Below are 21,506 nucleotides of genomic sequence, written 5' to 3' on the forward strand. Positions count from 1 at the left end.
AAGAAACCTGGAGCTGGGGGGAAGAAGACAGGGGACACCTGGAGGGCTTCCTGGTGCGCAGCCGGCACTTCCGCCACACTGGGGCGTGTCTGCGGAGGAATGCCAGGAAGCAGCTGGAGCCCATCCGGGTTCCTATATAAGGGGCCGCCTGCCTTCATTCAGTAGCGGAAGTCGGGTGGAAGAATGACGGAGCTGGAGAGAGGACTGGAGGAGGCCAGAAAGACATTCGGACTGTGAGGCCTGGACTTTGGGGGATCGGTGCTGGAGGCACTGGGCTGTGCACTAATTGGACTGTAAATATACTGCTCAAAAAAATTAAAGGAACACTTTTTTATCAGAGTATAGTATCAAGTCAGTGAAACTTCTGGGATATTGATCTGGTCAGTTAAGTAGCAGAGGGGGCTGTTAATCAGTTTCAGATACTTTGGTGTTAATGGAATTAACAACAGGTGCACTAGAGGGGCAACAATTAGACCACCCCCAAAACAGGAATGGTTTAACCGGTGGAGGCCACTGACATATTTCCCTTCACATCTTTTCTGACTATTTTTTCACTAATTTTGCATTTGGCTACAGTCAGTGTCACTACTGGTAGCATGAGGCAATATCTGGGCCCTACAGCGATTGCACAGGTAGTCCAACTTCTCCAGGATGACATATCAATACATGCCATTGCCATAAGGTTTGCTGTGTCTCCCAGCACAATCTCAAGGGCTTGGAGGAGATTCCAGGAGACAGACAGTTACTCCAGGAGAGCTGGACAGGGCTGTAGAAGGTCCTTAACCCATCAGCATGACTGGTATCTGCTCCTTTGGGCAAGAAGGAACAGGATGAGCACTGCCAGAACCCTACAAAATGACCTCCAGCAGGCCACTGGTGTGAATGTCTCTGAGAAAACAATCAGAAACAGACTTCATGAGGGTGGCCTGAGGGCCTGATGTCCTCTAGTTAGCCCTGTGCTCACTGCCTGGCATCGTCGAGCTCAATCGTCATTTGCCTGACTTAAATCCAACAGAACACCTCTGGGACTTTATGTTTCGGTCCATACGACACCACCAGGTTACACCTCAGACTGTCCAGTAGCTCAATGATGCCCTGGTCCAGATCTGGGAGAAGATCCCCCGGGACACTATCCATCGTCTCATTAGGAGCATGCCCTGATGTTGTCAGGAATGCATACAAGCACGTAGGGGCCATACAAACTACTGAGTACAATTTTGAGTTGTTGCAATGAAATTTTGGCAAATGGACTAGCCTGCCGCATCATTTTTTCACTTTGATTTTTGGGTGTCTTTGAATTCAGCCCTCTGTAGGTTGATAATTTTCATTTCCATCAAACGATGTGGCATCCTTTCATTCCTAGCACATTACCCAGTCCATATCAGTATGGATGTCCAGCAAGATTTTTTTCCCATTGAACTCTGATGTGTTGTCAAAGTGTTCCTTTAATCTTTTGAGCAGTTTATATTGTAAATAAACGTGTGTTGGGTGCAACAAAAGATGTCTGTCTGTGTGTGTCTGTCAAGTTCCACAATATGTGCAAATTCTCTATGAAAAATGTTTTTGGGGCCCTGGGCTGCTGTGCCTGTAAGCCCTTGCTGCAATCCTTCATATGTGTAGGCTAAACCTGCAACTCACAGTTAAATATACCATACAGGTATGTGATTACAGGTATATTAATATACCATACAGGTTCCTGACATTATTGGCTTGGATTCTGCAATGACTTAGATTGCCAAATTGTGTTCTATTAACAGTATTAAAAAGATTAAAAAGAGCAGTTTAAAATGCAAGTGGATTGTGCCCAATGGAACAGCAAATTCAATTAACTGAGACAAACATCCAACCTTGACAAGAGAAAGGAATCTCTACATGCAGATATGGCTAGACTCATTAAACTAGCAGAGTTGTAACATATGAATGACAGGAGCACACAAACACAGAACTTGTCCAAGGTATACCTACAGTAGTATATGAACACCTTAACCATAAATTAGTAAGTGCTGACCCTAAGTACTTCCCTGATGGAATTTGTAAAGTCTGGGTCACAAAGTGTATCACAAATTAAGCTATTTGTTCAGGGATTTCTTGGAGTAGTTTTTTTTTTTTTTTTTAGTTTATTGGCTGTTATGCTAATTCAAATCTTTAGTGTTTTGTGCTGATATTATTTATATCCATTGTTGCATATGCCTTGTTGTTCATTTTGAGTTTTTGTGAAGTGTTTAGAGCATAAAAATAAAATGTATTGTTATTTTTTATTATTATTACTATTTAAAGTGTCATACTGGAAGAGTTGCTGAGGGCAATCGTTGTACTGTAGGCTCTGTCAATGCAGAGGGAACCTGGAGCAAGATAAAGACAGCAAGGCAGACAGAAACACATCATTGTGCCTAAACATCTGATTAAATGATTGAGGTCCTAGGAGGCTGGCAGTAGGAGGGCATTTTGTATTACCTAGCCTGCTTGCTAGATTAGGGTCAATCCCCATATTACGAGGTCTATTGGCAATGTGGGGGTTTTGTTTTCTATGTGTTGATTTATGAAACCTAGTGTTGCCCCTTTTTTCACCCCTCATTTGTAGTTTTTTCTTTCTCGATAAACAATTTTTGGATAGTTTTGAACCCATTTTGGCATCTTATTCTGGGCTAGAGATCTTTTTATTTGTACTCACTTTGACAATATTAAAAATGAAATCCTCTCTTTTATATAAGCTTTTCAACCAAAATATTTAAAATTTTTTTAGTACCAAAGGTATTAAACTATTGCATTGAAACAGCTTTAAGATTTAAGCACCTAATTCCTGGGCATTTTAATAATTAATCTTTGGGAGCTTTTTCAAAGAACTCTAGATTTCTCCAGTATAATAGAGACAGAATGCCAGATTAATTGGCCATTTTAAATTAGGATCGTGCCCTGTGATGCCTTCATGTCCTGTCCACCAACTGGATTTGTGAGTCTGCATCTACACTACTTTTCAAAGCATTACAAATTATTCCACTGTCTCTCTCACACACTTCTTCTTATCATTTAGAGATATCATGTAAAATCTTCAAGTGATCTACAAATATCTGAACATATTTACATATATTTAAATATTTAAAAGATATCAGTAAATGATTTATAGACATCATTGCATTACATCATTCGAAGAAATCGGTACATGATAATTTGTCTTACCATAGTACTTTTCTTTTGGTCTACCTGGCCTCCATTCAGTGTATCAGGATGTGTGGTGATTGTTATCTGCGCATCTACTGTTGGCATTTTTTCTGGTAGTGAGTAGTTTTACCCAACACTCTAATTCATCACACATCCACTAAAAATATTAATTAAGTGACGTATGCAGGCGTGCTGCAATTACTTACTTGATGTTTGATTTAGGGAATAATGCTTCCTCTGCTTCATAACTGAATGCTTTAACTTCAGCCTTAAAAATGTTACTATTTTTCACTTTCACTTTTTTTTTGTTTATTTACTTGCACTGCCTAAATGTATATTCACTATTTTCTAATAATGAATTCTACTAACTTATTGAAATTCTAAACTACACAACTTGCCATCATTTTCATCATTAGTCCTAACTGCCCCATGGCAACAATGACTTGTTTAATGGTAACAGGGGATCTTTTTAGATAAAAGAACTAGTCAGCATTGAGCAGTACATTTATAGCTTCATTACATCTACATTTGTTGTTGGCAGTTGAAGACACCTACAAGTTACAGTGGGTGGCTGTTTCTGCCATTCACTTTTACGTTTTGGAGCATACTTCAAAGGCAAGATCCCCATTGTGATTCCTTTAGTTGTCTTTTATAACATATAAAGCAATGGTGAATATATTCCAATTTGAGTTCATGGGGTTAATGACAAAACAAGACATAAAAGCTTCAGACTCAAAATATTTTTTTATAGAGTAGTCTATGCTAGAGCTAGGAGTAACTGGAAAAACCTGAAATACTGCAGCCCTTTTTGAAACCTATTTTATTTGTACAATTAGCCTTTCTAAACATCTTAATTTTTTAAGGTGAATATTGGGATTCTCCTTAACAATTATAATGTGATACTAATTAAAACACAGCCATTTCTATTCTTAAAATCAAAGGGGAAAACTAAATTAGAGGTCAGAATTCAGAATGTATATTTAAAAACCACAAACTCAAACCCATTTTTTTTTTCAGAGACAGAGCTACTGTAGTAAATAGCAAAGTTAAAACTCTTTCTATGCAGCACCACAGTATATAAATACTCATATATTCCAAAATGTCTCACAGTGACATTAATTCTCAGGTATGAGGTTACATGCAGGCAGCACAGTAATAAGTGTTACTGCCTCAAGAAACTTGTGTCCAAATTCCAGCCTACTCACCATCTGCATGGATTTGACATATTCTCCACTTGTCTCCTTAGGTGTCTCTTAGGTTAATCTATTTTGGCCTACCTCCCACAACCAGATTACAAAACTGGTGTATATTAGGCTGTTTTTTAATCTAATAAATGCAGTATGCCACTGGGTCTTGTTAGAAGATTTGTGATTTACTTTACTGGATATAAGATAATGCATTTTTTAATCACTGGTATAAACTAGTTCTCCTGATGACCCATTTATTTTTGATGCAGGTGGAAATAACATGAAGCCAGCTGCATAAGTCTAGGCAACTGTGATATTTGTGCCTATGTTTCCTCATTCTTATAAAGAACATCTTTAGGGTGAGTTTGTAAACACAAATGAGCTAAAATAAAGGCAAAACCTTAACAATAAAAATGAAGACACTCGCTTACCTACTCACTATCTATTTCATTTTTGACCAAAAGTAGGAGCAATGAGTTAAACTGTACATACAGCAAAGTTAGAAAGAAGACCTACTTGATTCCATTGGGCACAACCAATTCTTGGTTCCCTGTGTTTCATATGTTGCCATTAAAGTAATTTTTTCTCACTGATCTGAATTCATTTTGTGTGATTTTCACTAATTCAAAGCTGATCCTGATTGGGCGGTTTATGACCTCAGTCTATTAAGCTGCTGACGTAAAACTGAAATTTTAACTTCTGCCTTGTAACTAGCAAAGCATACATGAAGTAACATCTTGTTCAGCTGTGGGATCTTACAATTGTTAAGTCAATGACAGTGGCATACTGAATATGGACTTTTTAACTTGAACTTTGTGACCTACACTAAACCTGTATCTTCTTTTCTTTAGTGTAAGTTAGCTGGTTTTTCCAATAACAGAGTGTAAACTTAAGCCTAAGATACTATAGGATTGTGCTTTCATGTACTTCAATAAAAATGAAAAAATATGTTTTATTACCTGCTTGTCATTCAAAGGTCGAAAGTGTATTTTAATAAACAATCATTTTAAAAGTAAACCATCTTTAAACTCAGTGGTTGTTCACATCAGAACATAACATACAATTGTAACATGTCACCAAAGGTTAGGTTTATGTTAATTTAGAAATGGTGAGGAATTGAAGATTGTTAGTTATAACCTGATAAGAAAAAACATATAATTGAACACTGGATTTAAGTTTTCACAAAATTTGTCAGCGTCCGAATTTATACCCGTCTGATTTGATTTATTCCATGTGTGATAAATGGCCAGCAGTTTATCCTGGCCAATACGTCCACACTGCTAGATGGAGTCCTCCCTGCAACATGGAGAGGCCCCAAATTCCAGCAGGGCATCGTGGAAATTGGAGTTTTATTTCACAGCCCTGCTGGATACCGTGGGGGCCACCAGAGGATGCTGCAGGGAGGCACAGGGATTTGTATTTTCCATATAGCCCGGAAGTACTCCCTAGTCACGGGGACGGAAGAAAAATAAATTTTCATCTGACCCGGAAGTGCTAGGAAACCACATGGACTGAGGGACAGAAGCACTTCCGGGTCAAGGAATATAAAAAGGACTATGGGAAATCCCAGCAGGGAGAGCTGAGTTGGGTGAGAGTGTGACGAAGCTGCTGGGCAGAGTGGAGGATTTGTTGTTATTGATTTACTGTATTATTGTATTGATTTATTGAGGATTGTGGAGGTGGAGATGCTTTTTGCACATTATTGGAAGAACAAATTTATTATTGGGACTTTTACCTGGTGTCTGAACGTCTTGTCTGAGGGTTCAGGGGTCAACAGCGACCCCTATCTGTCATACATGAAATGAAATGTAGTTAAATGTACCATGTCTTGCGTCCTTATTTGGTCTGTTTACTGAAGTTATTTTTAAATTGCAGGTTATGAGTAATTGCTAAAACAATATGCACAAGGCCAGAAGTGATCCATGTTACTCTGACAATGTGCCTATTTTCTCACCAACTAATGTTAAGCAGTCTGCATGCTGCTTAAAAACTGGTTATCCTCACTACCCAGCTCCATAAAGGAAAAAAAAATGAAATTTTGTTTTCTTTTTAACATTTAGCTGTTTTCTTTTTAACATTTAGTGCAAGTCAAATCTAATATTAGACAAACAGCATTCTTATCAGTCGATCACCTGGCTTCTTAAGTTGATTGTTTAACTTCTGGTTAATAGTAAAGTATTATGAAAGTATTACAAATTTACGCGAACCAAGCTTAAATTCATATAATTTTATTCAGTATCTATTTTTTCACAGTACATGTTAGATCGATAGGCATCTAAAATGGCCTGGTGAGTGTAAGGTGCTCTGCGACAGACAGGTGCCCATTCCAGAACTATTCCCTACCTACTGTATTGTCAGATGCTACTGGGTGAGGTTTCCTGTAGTCTTCTAAAGGCTAAAGCAGTTTCAGAAAAATATGAATGGATGCAACATCAGCTTAATCAACTATTTACAGTGCATCACTTTTTCCACATTTTGTTATGTTACAGCCTTATTCCAAAATGGATTAAATTCATTTTTTTCCACAGAATTCTACATACAACACCCCATAATGACAATGTGAAAAAAGTTTACTTGAGGTTTTTGCAAATTTATTAAAAATAAGAAAACAGAAATCACATGTACATAAGTATGCACAGCCTTTACTCAATACTTTGTCGATGCACCTTTGGCAGCAATTACAGCCTCAAGTCTTTTTGAATATGATGCTTCAAGCTTGGCACACCTATCCTTTCCTTTCCGGATGCACTGTACATTTTATAAATTCACTATAATTATATTATTGAGAACATTTACAGTTTATACTGTTTAGTGTCATCTTTCTCCAATGTGAAACCTCACTTTATTAAGTTACCATCATTTCATGTAGAAACTCTTGTATTGAAATCTGTAGCCTTTAGTCCAGTCAAGACACACACTATAGAAGACCTAGCAGGGCCCAGATTAACTCACTGCAATGCTGGCTGTCATAAGCAAATTACTTACAGTATTAAACTTAGAAATATATTCCTGAAAGTTTAAAGTCAGACATATTTTCACTCCATAATACTGTTTTTAAAAACTGCTATGCAAATAAAAAACATGGTAGCCAAATACCATGAATTGCATGACCTCAGTTTCTGTCCCAGTTGGGAGGAACAGATCATAGATCTGGAACAAGAGATGACTGAATTTTATAAACAGTTTGTCCCCTAAAACAAGACGTACTACAACTTTTCTAAGTTCCAGTTTGGGCAACCGTTCCCCTGAGACTTGTAGTGCAGAAGGGCAAACCTGTCAAGTCCCTTGGGTGCCACCAGGTGACGCTATGGGAAAAGAAGCGGTCTACTTCACACAGCTCCCATGTGAAGTGCTTTTGCCTGTCAGTAATGTAACACCAGAAGTGTTCCCAGGTCCCACATAAAAGTCAGAGTCAGGAGGAAGAGGGCAACGGTTACAAGGAAGTTGTGGAAGGAGATGGAAAGTATATTTTGGTGTGTTATTACTGTATTGCACTGATTTACATCTGTAAAGGAACTTTTGTTGAATAAATATCATTTTACTCTACTTTGAATTGTGTTTGGCTGAGTTCTCTTCATTTTTTGGGGCTCTGGGGTGCCCCCTTGTGTCCACAGCCCTTACAATTTTGGTAGTTAAAATCACTTAAAATAAGGCAGTACTGTATCTAAAATGCATGAACTATTTTACCCTTGTTTTCTCCACATAAATAAAGAACCATTGTTAGATAGTGTGGATAAGTGATTTTATTGAACCAGAAATCACTTGTATATCAATAACATCAATATGCGAAATATAAACCGATAAACAGATAACAATGCAAAGATAATGAAAAACCAAAATGCAATTTTTTTTCTTTTAACTATTTAATGGATTAATATTAGTTTATAGTTTATTTTATAAATAATGTATTAAAAATGCCACAGATGCACTGTTTGCTTTATAAAGTTACTTTTATGTCTGTCATATTCATTGTTAAAGCCACAGTAGTTACAGCAGTTTGCAGAGTGTGCTATTCATTTCAGAAATAGGGCTTGTATACAAATTTGAAAGTGATTTTCAGTTAATATTGTAACACTATACAGGACAAACTAAAGGGAAATTCTAAACATGTTTTCAAAAGTCAAAAATCATTTTTTGAATGTGGAAGACCAGCTCTATTTTGTTTCCTTCTCCAGCTTCATGGTGAAAGGTTCTAGTTGTTCACTTTCCGGCAAAAGAGAATTAAGCTTTTCCATTAAAGGCACAGTCTGATCAATGCCCATTTGAATACGTCGCAGAATGACAGACATCTCATTCACCTTCTGAATTTGTTCTGCATACTTTGCGTACCGTTTTTGCCTCTCCTGCATAATGCTGAACAGAGCCTCTACTGACAAGTCCATCTATTCAAAAACAGAAGAAGAAACAATTATGAAAAAATACATCTTTTAACATGACAGCAAGGTGCTGAAGTGGATCGTGCAGCCACCTCACAGATGTGAATCCCGTACTTTCTCTGTGTCTGCGTGGGTTTTTCTCTGGAAACTCAAAATTTCCTCTGACATATTAAAACACATTCAGGTTTGTGTAGTTGGTAATTACAATTTAGCCCTGAGTTTGTATATGTTTGTGTTCATGCATACGAGTCAGTCCTGCAATGGGCTTCTCAGAGCGGTTTCATGCCTTGCACACAGTGCAGACAGGATAGGCTTCAGTCCCCAGCGACCCTGAATTACATAGATTAAAAGGGCTGAAGAATGTTATTTTATGCTACCCTTTCACTCAGGCTTAGAAACAAAGTTCTAAACTTTTAAGTAATGTTCGATTTTTCTTAGGCAACTGGATAGCTATACTTAAGTTTGACAAAAAAGGAAATGCTTTTAGTTAACATTCCTACCACTGACATATTCTGAATTCTTCACTTCTGCATACACATGTATTTTTAATGTTGCATTTCTTTGATAAATCATGAAGACAAGACCACCAAATATTTGTAGATCTCCACTTACAAAACCTACGAAGTTTTGAAGTCGTTAAACCTTATATAAATGTATTTGTTAGAAACATTACTTTAATTGTTCTTAATCTCATAGTCAGAACTTCTAATTCTGCTAATAACTAAACAATGCTAACAAGTCTTAACTTGCAGAATTTGGACTTTAGCATGCCCATCTCCTCTTAAAACGCAAGTGTTAGCTCTGACAGTAATTTAAATATTTAGTCATTAGCATTTCCACACTAACACGATCATTGTCCAAGAGTAAAATATTAAAAATATAGGCAGTTTCTTAACATGGATTCTTAACAAGATTTAGAACACAGAGTTATATATTAAAAAGCAGTAGTGACTTTATAATGCTTTAATGTCAGGTGTGTCAAATAATTTGATTACTACAGCTAACCCAGCAAGATTCACAACTTAAATTAGAGAAAAAGACCATACCTTCTGCTCTTGAATAAGTATATTTGCTTCCAGTTGTCTTGATAAGAACTTTCAGAATTTCCATTTTCACATATAAAGCTGTGAATACCTTCATCTCCTTTATCTTACAGAATATATAGTACTAGCAAAATACCCGCGCTTCGCAGCGGAGAAGTAGTGTGTTAAAGAAGTTATGAAAAAGAAAAGGAAACATTTTAAAAATAACGTAACATGATTGTCAATGTAATTGTTTTGTCACTGTTATGAGTGTTGCTGTCATATATATATATATATATATATATATACATACACACACACACACACAGACATATAAACATATATACATATACATTTCTACACATACACATATCTATATATATCTATATATACATACACATATACAGATCTACATATATATATACATATATACACATATCAACATATACTGTATATACACATACATATACATACATACACACATATATATCTATACTAATAAAAGGCAAAGCCCTCACTCACTCACTCACTAATTCTCCAACTTCCCATGTAGGTAGAAGGCTGAAATTTGGCAGGCTCATTCCTTACAGCTTACTTACAAAAGTTAAGCTGGTTTCACTTCGAAATTCTATGCGTAACGGTCATAATGGTCAACAACATCCGCCATGTTGAACTTTCTTATTCATGGCCCCATTTTCACGCAATTTGGTAGGCGGTTTCCCTGCGCTAACCGAAACCAAGGTACATACTTTTTTCGGTGGTATGACGCCACTGTCAGCCGCCATATTGAACTTTCCAACGTCACTAATTTTCCAACTTCCCGTGTAGGTAGAAGGCTGAAATTTAGTACTTATTTCGGTGGTATGTTGCCACTGTCGGCCGCCATATTGAACTTTTCAACGGTCTTTGTTACTTATGGGCCCAACTTCAAGAAATTTCGTACGCGGGTTCCCTACGCTAACTGAATCCTACTTACGTACATAGTGTATATACGTCCATAGCCTGCAGCTCGGTCACCGTGTGAGGCGGCATTGGGTCCCCCATCCCAACGCCTCTCACGTTGTTGGCTGCCTGCCTATATAAGGCTGTCCGTCGCTCCGGTCTCTACATTCCCTTCCTTGCTTCGCCATGGGATTCACGTCTCCCTGCGGATAACTACAGCCCTTTTATTTAATCCGCAGCTTCTCCGCTGTTTTATTGTTCATTTATTACGATGATAGTTATTGTGTAGGTATTTTAGACTTACTTTACATTGTTCAGGTACCCATTTCCTTTATCATTCCAACCATACCCCCGTTAACATGTCTAGCGAGGTGATCACCATCAATCAAAGAACTGTCACTTACTGAGTGGTTTTCGATGCCCAGAGATGGCACCTGCCTTTTCCATTCTCTTTGTTACATATTGCACGGCCATATCAGGCTCACTCTTGATATCCGGAGGAACATTGTGTCTTATCTATTGAATGACTGGGACAGGTTCAAGGTGTGGACTGATGACGGTACAGGAGATAATTATTCTACACAGGAGCACTAGAAGAGTGAAATGCTTAAGCCATTCACCTATGGATCTGCATGTGAGTTGATTGCTGCCGGTGAATTGTTCGGTTGTCGCTTTCAAGTGTACTGAAATGGCCAAATATTTTACACCTTTCGACAACCGCCAATGCCTCTTAAACATCTTAGATTCACAGGTGACGATTTCAGTAGTGGAAACTTTGATGTTTATGGATGTTTAAACTCTCAAAAGCTGGATGTGATTTTATCGCTGAAACCGGTTGTGTGCTTACAACGCTTGACAGATGCCGAATGTCACTTCAATACAACAAATCCTGCAAATACTGTCATTGAAACAAACCATGAAACTTAAACCGATTATGACAGCAGCAATCCAAGCTGTGAGATTTGAGACAAGATTACTGTTCACATGGCCAACTGTAAGTTGCATGCTCAAGAGTAAGCTCAGCGCACAGCTTGGTAATGTTATAACCGGAGGGCCGAACTGACAACAAGGTATACAAAAAGATCCTTAACAAATAATTATTGGCATATTTTCCCTCAGTTTAAAAAGGTTAAATTTTCTTCTTAATAAAAATTTTAATGCAGTACTTTGCCTCACAAGTTGGTATTTTGCTATTATATATATATATATATATATATATATATATAAAAAAAAAATATATATATATATACATACACACACACACACACACACACACACACACACACACACACAGTACAGGCCAAAAGTTTGGTCACACCTCCTCATTCAATGTGTTTTCTTTATTTTCATGACCATTTACAGCAATCCATCACTCTCCTTCTTGGTCAAATAGCCCTTAAACAGCCTGGAGGTGTGTTTGGGGTCATTGTCCTGTTGAAAAATAAATGATCGTCCAACTAACCTGACAATTGCTGGTCCCAACCCCATTGATAAAGCAAGAAATTCCACTAAATAACCCTGATAAGGCACACCTGTGAGTGAAAACCATTTCAGGTGACTACCTGTTGAAGCTCATCGAGAGAATGCCAAGAGTGTGCAAAGCAGTAATCAGAGCAAAGGGTGGATATTGTGAAGAAACTAGAATATAAAACATGTTTTGAGTTATTTCACCTATTTTTGTTAAGTACATAACTCCACATGTGTTCATTCATAGTTTTGATGCCTTCAGTAAGAATCTACCAATATAAATGGTCATGAAAATAAAGAAAACACATTGAATGAGGAGGTGTGTCCAAACTTTTGGTCTGTACTGTGTATATATATATATCTATATATATATATATATATATATATATATATATATATATATATATATATATATATATATATATATATATATATATCTCTATCTATCTATCTATATATATATATTATCTATACTAATAAAAGGCAAAGCCCTCACTGACTGACTGACTCACTGACTCATCACTAATTCTCTAACTTCCCATATAGGTAGAAGGCTGAAATTTGGCAGGCTCATTCCTTACAGCTTACTTACAAGAGTTGGGCAGGTTTCATTTCGAAATTCTACGCGTAATGGTCAAAACTGGAAGCTTTTTTTCTGCATATACTGTAATGGACTTGAGCTCGAAAGCCGTGGGGGGCGGAGTTTCATGTGACATCATCACGTCTCCCACGTAATCACGCAGTACGTAGAAAATCAGGTAGAGCTCGAAAAACCGCTGAAGAAAACATACATTATATAATTAAGAAGGCAGCGAAACAATTAGAAGCGAGCGAGTGACATATAAAACCATATTCAGCGGCTCATGTGAACTGACGCAGTGCGCAGACAAAAAGAAACAGTTCCAAAGTGTGCTGAACAAAAACCGAATTACACTGCTACGCTCAAATAGACAAACCACACGCCGTGGCGCAATAGTAGAGCCTTCCCCTCTAGCGCCGGTGTCCGAGGTTTGATTCCCGAGAGGGGATGCACTGAGTATATACGCGCGCTTCCCGATTCATTTTAGCCTCGCATCCCCTTGGTTTGAGACGTATGAAAAAATATGCAGTTAACGCAGAAAGACAGATCACCAATTGAAGCTTTGTGAATAATGGATACTTTATTCGCGATCAATGATTGTTTTGGTAAAGCCATACTCAGTGTATTTATTAGATGTACGGTAAAAAAGTAAGAGCGAGGGGAGGGTAACTTATTGAGGCACGCAGGCAAAGCCACAATAGCACGCGGGCTCGATGTACTGTAGTGCGCGTCAACTCGATCTGAATTGCGCGATCACATTTGAAAAAATATATCTATTCAAGTTCTATTTAGTCCATATGTGTCAAACTCAAGGCCTGCAGGCCACATCCTGCCCGGTGTGTAATTATATCCGGACCGCAAGATCATTTTATATATTATTGTTATTAATGGCCGGGGGATATGAAGCGCTGGTAACACAATAAACTACAGATCCCATAATGCAGCGCTTCAGCTGCCTTGCCGAACACTTACCGCGTTAATCATGTCTAGCTAATGATGCTGCATTTATTGCGAAGCTAGCCCACACGATGCCAAAGAGAAAAGGTGATTCTGAACATAGAGCCTTTAACAGCCGATGGGAGGCTGAGTATATGTTTACTGACATTGCCGGTAAACCTGTGTCTCTCATTTGTGGAGCTAATGTGGCTGTAATTACAGAATTTAATCTAAGACGGCACTATGAGACAAAACATCAAGATAACCTGAAAGACCTGAATGCAATGCACAAGATACAGAAAGCAGAAGAGTTAAAGAAGAATCTGACACTTCAGCAGACGTTTTTACCCGTGCAAAATCACAAAGTGATTTTAAGTGAAGCTACTTTTATGGGAGACACAAATGCACCAGTGCAACTTGCCCCACTTTCCCTTTTGCCAAGTAAACTTGAACCAAATCGGCACAACGGTGTTCCCAAATACGCACTTTACTGATAAACTGAGTGCACTGCGCACTGAGTTCGCATGCCGCTTTGGTGACTTTGAAGAACAAAAAAAGAATTTTGAGTTGTTTCGCAACCCATTTGCCGTCGATGTGGAAACTGCACCTGTGCAGATTCAGATGGAGGTGATTGAGCTGCAGTGTAATGGCACACTGAAGGCAAAGTACGATACTGCAACAACAACAACAACATTTATTTATATAGCACATTTTCATATAAAAGAATGTGGCTCAAAGTGCTTTACATAATGAAGAATAGAAAAATAAGACACAGTAAGAAAATAAAACAAGTCAACATTAATTAACATAGAATAAGAGTAAGGTCCAATGGCCAGGGGGGACAGAAAAAACAAAAAACTCCAGACGGCCGGAGAAAAAAATAAAACCTGCAGGGATTCCAGGCCATTAGACCGCCAGTCCCCTCTGTCCCGCACAGTTTATTCACTCCATTCCCGCAGAAATGCTCCAGCTACGTCTACATGCGGCTCGAACCTTGCGCGTGTTTAGTAGCACATATCTGTGTGAGAAGCTCTTCTCAGTCATGAAGACTAACAAAACAGCACACAGGTGTCGCCTTTATATTTCCAGGTTTTGTTATGCACCATGTTCATATTTGAATTTGTATATTTTTGACAGAATATATTTTTATGGAGAGCAAAATCTTTTGGGATATTTCAAATTTAAGTTTATTTTTTATATAAAATTACATAAGAGTAAAGAAATTTGAATGTTTGTTCTTTTAACGTTTACTTTATTTCTAACTTGTATAATTTAAACAGGATATATTTTTATGGAGAGCTAAATATTATAAGTTATTTAAGGTTTGAGTTGATTTAGTCCGGAATAATATTCTGTCGACTAAATAAAAATTCCTTCTATTTAAAATTTAAATAGAACTTGAACAGATACGATAGTTCATAATATCCAGGCAGACTTGCACGTAAGAGCGGGAGTCGTCCGTTTTAACAAACAGCGTATTGCACTGATACGAAATAGCCTGCCCATTTAATTATTTAGGAATGGATAAATAAATGAAGATTTTGTACAAATAATGTTTTTCGTTTTTCTTCCTTGATGGATTCTGGCACACCCAGCAACAGTTGCTCGCACCCCAAAGACTGTTTATATATATATATATGTATGTGTGTATATGTATATATGTAGATATGTATGTATATATATATGTGTGTGTGTATATATATGTATATGTATTTATGTATGGATATGTATATATATCTGTTTATATGTGTGTGTATGTATATATACTGTATATATATATGACAGCAACATTCATCACTCACAACAGTGACAAAACAATTACATTGACAATCATGTCACGTCATTTTCAAAATGTTTCCTTTTCTTTTTCATTGCTTCTTTAACACACTACTTCTCCGCTGCGAAGCACAGGTATTTTGCTAGTATATTATATATATATATATATATATATATATATATATATATATATATATATATATATATATAATCACAATGTGAGTGTATGGGTGGTTTCCTACCAGGTAACGCTTGTGGTTGGTCAGCAAGTCGGCTAACATCCGCCAAGGTGCCTTCTTTCAGTTGTGAGAAGCAGATCATAGAATGGTTGAAACAGTTTTACTGTCAAATAATGCAAAGAGTATGCGACACATGTTTTGCAATAATTCTGGGCTCATCAGGCATACACACCATACAATCAGATTGTGATTCAGACTACGAATGCATTGAATGTAATTACCCCGATCTACATACTGTCAAATAAAGTAATCACACGTTTCGCCTCTGACGCTGACATTCTGAGGTTCGATCCAAGAGAAGGGATGCAGCGAGTGTGTACGCCTGATGAGCCCAGAAATCTGTGCAAAACGCGTGTCGCATACTCTTTGCATCATCTGACAATAAAACTATACGTTTGTGTGTATATATATATATATATATATATATATATATTGTGGAGGATGGCCGGCTGTTTATCCCAGCCAATACCCCCAAGCCGCCAGGTGGAGCCCTCCTTGCAGCATGGAGGTTCCCAGAAGACCAGCAGGGCATCATGGACAATGGAGTTTTTATGCACCGCCCTGCTGGATGCCATGGGGGCCACGAGAGGGAGCTGCAAGGAGGACCGAAGAGTTCTTCATGCCCTATGACCCGGAAGTTCGTCATAGGAAGAGTGACGGGCTTCCGGGGTGAGAAAAAGCATTGTTTACCCTGACCCGGAAGGAATAAGGACTTGTGGACTGTTGGGCAGGAACACCTCCGGGTCAGGGAGTATAAAAGGACTGTGGGAGCTCCCAGACAATGAGTTGAGCTGGGTGGAAGGGTGGCAATGCGTCTGGGAGCTGGAGGATTGGTTTATTGATAATTATTGTGATTTATATGAGTATTGTGGTGGAGAGTGTGCTTTGTACACTGTGGCGACAAAATAAAGTCAACTTGAGGACTTTTACCTGGTGGCTGGAGTCGTGGACAGGGGTTCAAGGGAGCGGGAGCGCCCCCTATCGTTCACAATATATATAGCAAAATACCTGCGATTTGCAGCGGAGAAGTAGTGTGTTAAAGAAGTAATGAAAAAGAAAAGGGAACATTTTAAAAAAAATGTAACATGATTGTAAATGTAATTATTTTGTGACTGTTATGAGTGCTGCTGTAATCAAGGATTTGATTATCATTATTTCTTTCAATCAGGTGCGTATTTGGAGGATGTGTTGTGTTCAAGTTTCGAGACTTACTTTATTGTTCAGGTACCCATTTCCTTTATTTAATCCACGGTTTGTACGCTACTTTTTGTTTTTTTATTACGATTATAGATATTTATTGATTCCCTTCTTTAGCTGACTGCCTGATCATATAAGGCGTTCCGCTGTTTTTTTGTGAAGCAGCCTTTACACAGCTTCTCCGCGGTTTTATAAACGAACGACATATAAGGCCATCTTTTTCCTTGCTTTGCCAAGGAAGCTGCCTTTTTATTTAATCCACGGGTTCTCCGCTGTTTTATTGTTCGTTTATTACGATTGTTATAGTTCTCTTTATATAGCACATTGTCAGTTCAGCACTCTGGTTGTAATAGGATGAAGCTGCGCGAGCTCACTCTTGAGAATGCAACGTATAGTTGTCCAGGAGAAAAGCAATCTTGCCTGAAATCAATGGCAACCTTTTGCAGGGTCTGTCCCTGAGACTTATTACTTGTCATTGCGCAGCAGAGCCTTACTGGAAATTGGAGGCATCTGAATTGAAATGGGAGATTAGAGGGTATAACGGGGATGCGAGGAATACACTGAGTGTGGAGAAACTCTAGAGACAGTGTGTTTATTAACTTGTGGATTTTTCTGTGAGTATTTGGTGGCAGAGTGACGAAGTTGCTTCCGCAAGACCGTGTTAGCTGTGGAGCTCAGCTCGGAGCATATTCTTTTCCTACCTTGTCAATTGTGTAATGCGTTTTTTGAACAGGTTTGATGCATGGAAGTGATCACTCATACTGCGTTCAGTCAGTTCACGTGAGCTGCTCTCTTGTGTGATGTTGCGATGACCACGGCTTTATTTAATGTTAGCTAAGACCCGGCACTTAAAAGTTTCTCGCTACAGCAATTTTAACTCTGTTACAAAGTGATCCAAAGTCTCATTTATACCTCGTGTCTTCTCATTAAACTTGTTTCTCGCGAATAAAGTATTCGTCAAAGGCATGACAAACGGCAGCGGGAGCGTGTCCATAAACTTAATTTAAACTTATGGTTTACACCGTGCTTTGTTTCCGCAGTAGCTGCACTTATGAGTAAGCTTGTATTCGTTTTTGTTCAGCGCTCTTTGGGAGCTGTTCCTTCTTTTCTACGTAATGCGTTCACAGTCAGTTCACGTGATTATGTGGGAGGCTTGATGATGTGACACGCAGCTCCGCCCCCCATGGCCATCGAGCTAAAGTCCATTACAGTATATGGAGAAAAATAGGTTCCAGTTATGACCATTACGCGTAGAATTTCGAAAAGAAACCTGCCCAACGTTTGTAAGTAAGCTGTAAGGAATGAGTCTGCCAAATTTCAGCCTTCTATCTACAAGGGAAGTTGGAGAATTAGTGATGAATGAGTGAGTCAGTGACGGCCTTGCCTTTTATTAGTATAGACTAGCAAAATACCCGCGCTTCGCAGCAGAGAAGTAGTGTGTTAAAGAAGTAATGAAAAAGAAAAGGAAACATTTTAACAACATTGTCATGAGTGTTGCTGTCATTTTATATATATATATATATATATATATATATATATATATATATATATATATATATATATATATATATATATATACTAACAAAATACCAAGGCTTGCCGGAGAAGTAGTGTGTTAAAGAAGCAATGAAAAGAAAAGGAAACATTTTGAAAATAACGTAACCTGATTGTCAATGTAATTGTTTTGTCACTGTTGTGAGTGATGTTGTCATATATATATATATATATTTACACACACACACATAAACATACATATATATATATATATACATATCTATACATATACACATATATACATACATATATATCTACACATATATACACACATATACATACATACACACACATATATACACACAAATACATATATATATACATACATACATACACACACACATATATAAACATATATATAAACATATATATACATATACATACATATATACACACACAGCTATTTCGTATCAGTGCAATACGCTGTTTGTTAAAACGGTTGACTCCCGCTCTTACGTGCAATAACAAATCAAATCATTCAGTTGTCTTTGCTCATATGTCATTTTAGAGCTGGACGCCTGGCATCTTTTTTTGGCCACAAGTTCATTTCTGTTTGCTGTGAGGTTCTGTGTTGTGGAGATTCTCAGGATGGATTGCAGGTGCTCATCAGTGAGGCGACTCCTGTGTGCTGTTTTGTTAGTCTTTATCACTGAGAAGAGCTTCTCACACAGATATGTGCTACCAAACATGCACAAGGTTCGAGCCGCATGTAGACGGACTTTTTGTTCTTCAAAGTCACCAAAGCGCCGTGCAAACTCAGTGCGCAATAACTCTAGCTTCGCGGTAAGTGTTCGGCAAGGCACCTGAAGCGCTGCATTATGGGATCTGTAGTTTATTGTGTTACCAGCGCTTCATATACCCGGGCTTTAATAATAATAATACAGTATATAAAATGATCTCGGGCCGGATATAATTACACGCCGGGCGGATGTGGCCCGCGCCCTTGAGTTTGACACATATGGACTAAATAGAACTTGAAAAGATATATTTTTTCAAATGTGATCGCGCAATTCAGATAGAGTTGACGCAAGACTACAGCCTGCATGCCTCAATGAGTCATCCTCCCTCGCTCTTACTTTTTACCGCTCATCTAATGAATACACCGAGTATGGCTTTACCAAAACAATCATTGATGGCGAATAAAGTATCCATTATTCGAGTATGTAGAGCGGGATATATATATATATACAGATATATATACCCGCGTATCGCAGCGGAGAAGTAGTGTGTTAAAAAAGGTAGAAAAAGAAAAGGGAACATTTTAAAAATAACGTAACATGACTGTCAATATACAGTATTTGTTTTGTGAGTGTTACTGGTGTTGCTGTCATCAAGGATTTGATTATCATTATTTCTTTCAATCAGGTTCGTATTTGTAGGATGTGTTGTGTTCAAGTTACATTCCGTGTTTGTCAATCGTTGTAAAGATGACAGGTTTCATTCATCGATTCGTTTCTTACTGCATCAATAAACAGCTCGTCTTCTTCTTTATCTGAGACCTGACACACTGCATGCACGGGTTTTTTTTACACTGTCTTCCTTTAGCGGGACATTGACTTTTCCCAACGTGTGCTTTGTTTCCACAGTAGCTGCATTTATGAATATGCTTATCAGACGCTTCATATTTTTTGCTGCCTTTTCAATTGTGTAATTCGGTTTTGTTCAGCTCTTTGGAACTGTTGCTTTTATCTGTGCACTCGTCCAGTTCACGTGAGCCACTCGGTGTACTTGCATCGAAGGTTCCCAGCTGTGCTGGTGCCATCTCGTGCTATGTCCATAGCTTTATTTAATGTTACCTTAGTCCTGGCACTTAAAACTTTCTCTCACAGTTTCGCTGAGTTTGTGTCAAACACCACCCTGACCATCTCATCTTCCTCTCCATAAGCACAGTCCTTCACCCGTGAATATTTACCCATGGCAGCTTGCTATTGGATTGCCGCTGACGGACGGCCTTATATGGGCAGGCACTAAATTACAAGCAGCGCAGCCTGTCTATGAACTTAATTTAAAGTGTAGGTTTACATCGTGCTTTGTTTCGAGTAGCAGAACTCATGAATATGGTTGTATATGTCACTTTCGCTCGCTTCTTATTGTTTAGCTGCCTTCTCAATTATATAATGCATGTTTTCTTGAGCGCTTTTTGAGGTCTTCCTGGTTTTCTATGTACTGCGTGATTACGTGGGAGGCGTGATGATGTCACGAAACTCCGCCCCGTTGAAGCTCATCTCCATTACAGTAAATGGAAAAACTGCTTCCAGTTATGACCATTCTGCGTAGAATTTCGATATAAAACCTGCCCAACTTTTGTAAGGAAGCTGTAAGGAATGAACCTGCCAAATTTCAGCCTTCCACCCACACGGGAAGTTGGAGAATTAGTGATGAGTCAACTTCCGTGTAGGTAGAAGGCTGAAATTTGGCAGGCTCATTCCTTACAGCTTACTTACAAAAGTTGGGCAGGTTTCATTTCAAATTCTACGCCTAATGGTCATAACTGGAAGGTATTTTTCTCCATTAACTGTAATAGAGTTTAGCTGGAAAGACGTGGGGGCGGAGTTTCGTGACATCATCACGCCTCCCACGTAATCACGTGAACTGACTGTCAACGCAGTGCGAGAAAATCAGGAAGACCTCCAAAAGCGCTTAAGAAAACTTGCATTATATAATTGAGAAGGCAGCGAAAAACAATAAGAAGCGAAAGTGACATATACTACCATATTCATGAGTCCTGCTACCTCGAAAGAAAGCAAGGTGCAAACCTAAACTTTAAATTAAGTTCATAGACAGGCTACCGCATGGCGTTTCACATGCCCAGGAATGCGGGATACAAGTTTAATGAGAGGACGAGGATATAAACGAGAGTTTTGATCACTTTGTAACTAAGTTAAAATTGTAGGTGAAGGGGATGTGTATGCAAATTCCGAGACTGTGTTTGTGGGGATTGACAGTTAAGGCGGGTGGGGAGTCACGTCATCATCACCCTCCCATTCATCTCATTTCGTTCTTAGCACAAGCACAGCTGAGAAGCTTCGATGCATGTGCTCCTTAACGTTAAAAATAATGCATTTAATCAC

At 38.3% G+C, this 21,506-nt stretch overlaps 1 protein-coding gene across 1 annotated transcript in view; it reads right to left on the bottom strand.

Annotated features, from left to right (window-relative positions):
* Window positions 1–8,281: 8,281 nt before the first annotated feature.
* The window catches only part of borcs5 (BLOC-1 related complex subunit 5), a 42,189-nt gene continuing 28,964 nt past the window's right edge, over window positions 8,282–21,506 (bottom strand). The window contains exon 5 of the mRNA XM_039769964.1: window positions 8,282–8,728. Coding sequence (XP_039625898.1) covers window positions 8,501–8,728 — 228 coding nt within the window. The 3' untranslated portion in view covers window positions 8,282–8,500. The remainder of the gene's footprint in view (window positions 8,729–21,506) is intronic.

The sequence above is a fragment of the Polypterus senegalus genome, chromosome 11 (assembly GCF_016835505.1).
Source record: "Polypterus senegalus isolate Bchr_013 chromosome 11, ASM1683550v1, whole genome shotgun sequence".
Classification (NCBI taxonomy): Eukaryota; Metazoa; Chordata; class Cladistia; order Polypteriformes; family Polypteridae; genus Polypterus; species Polypterus senegalus.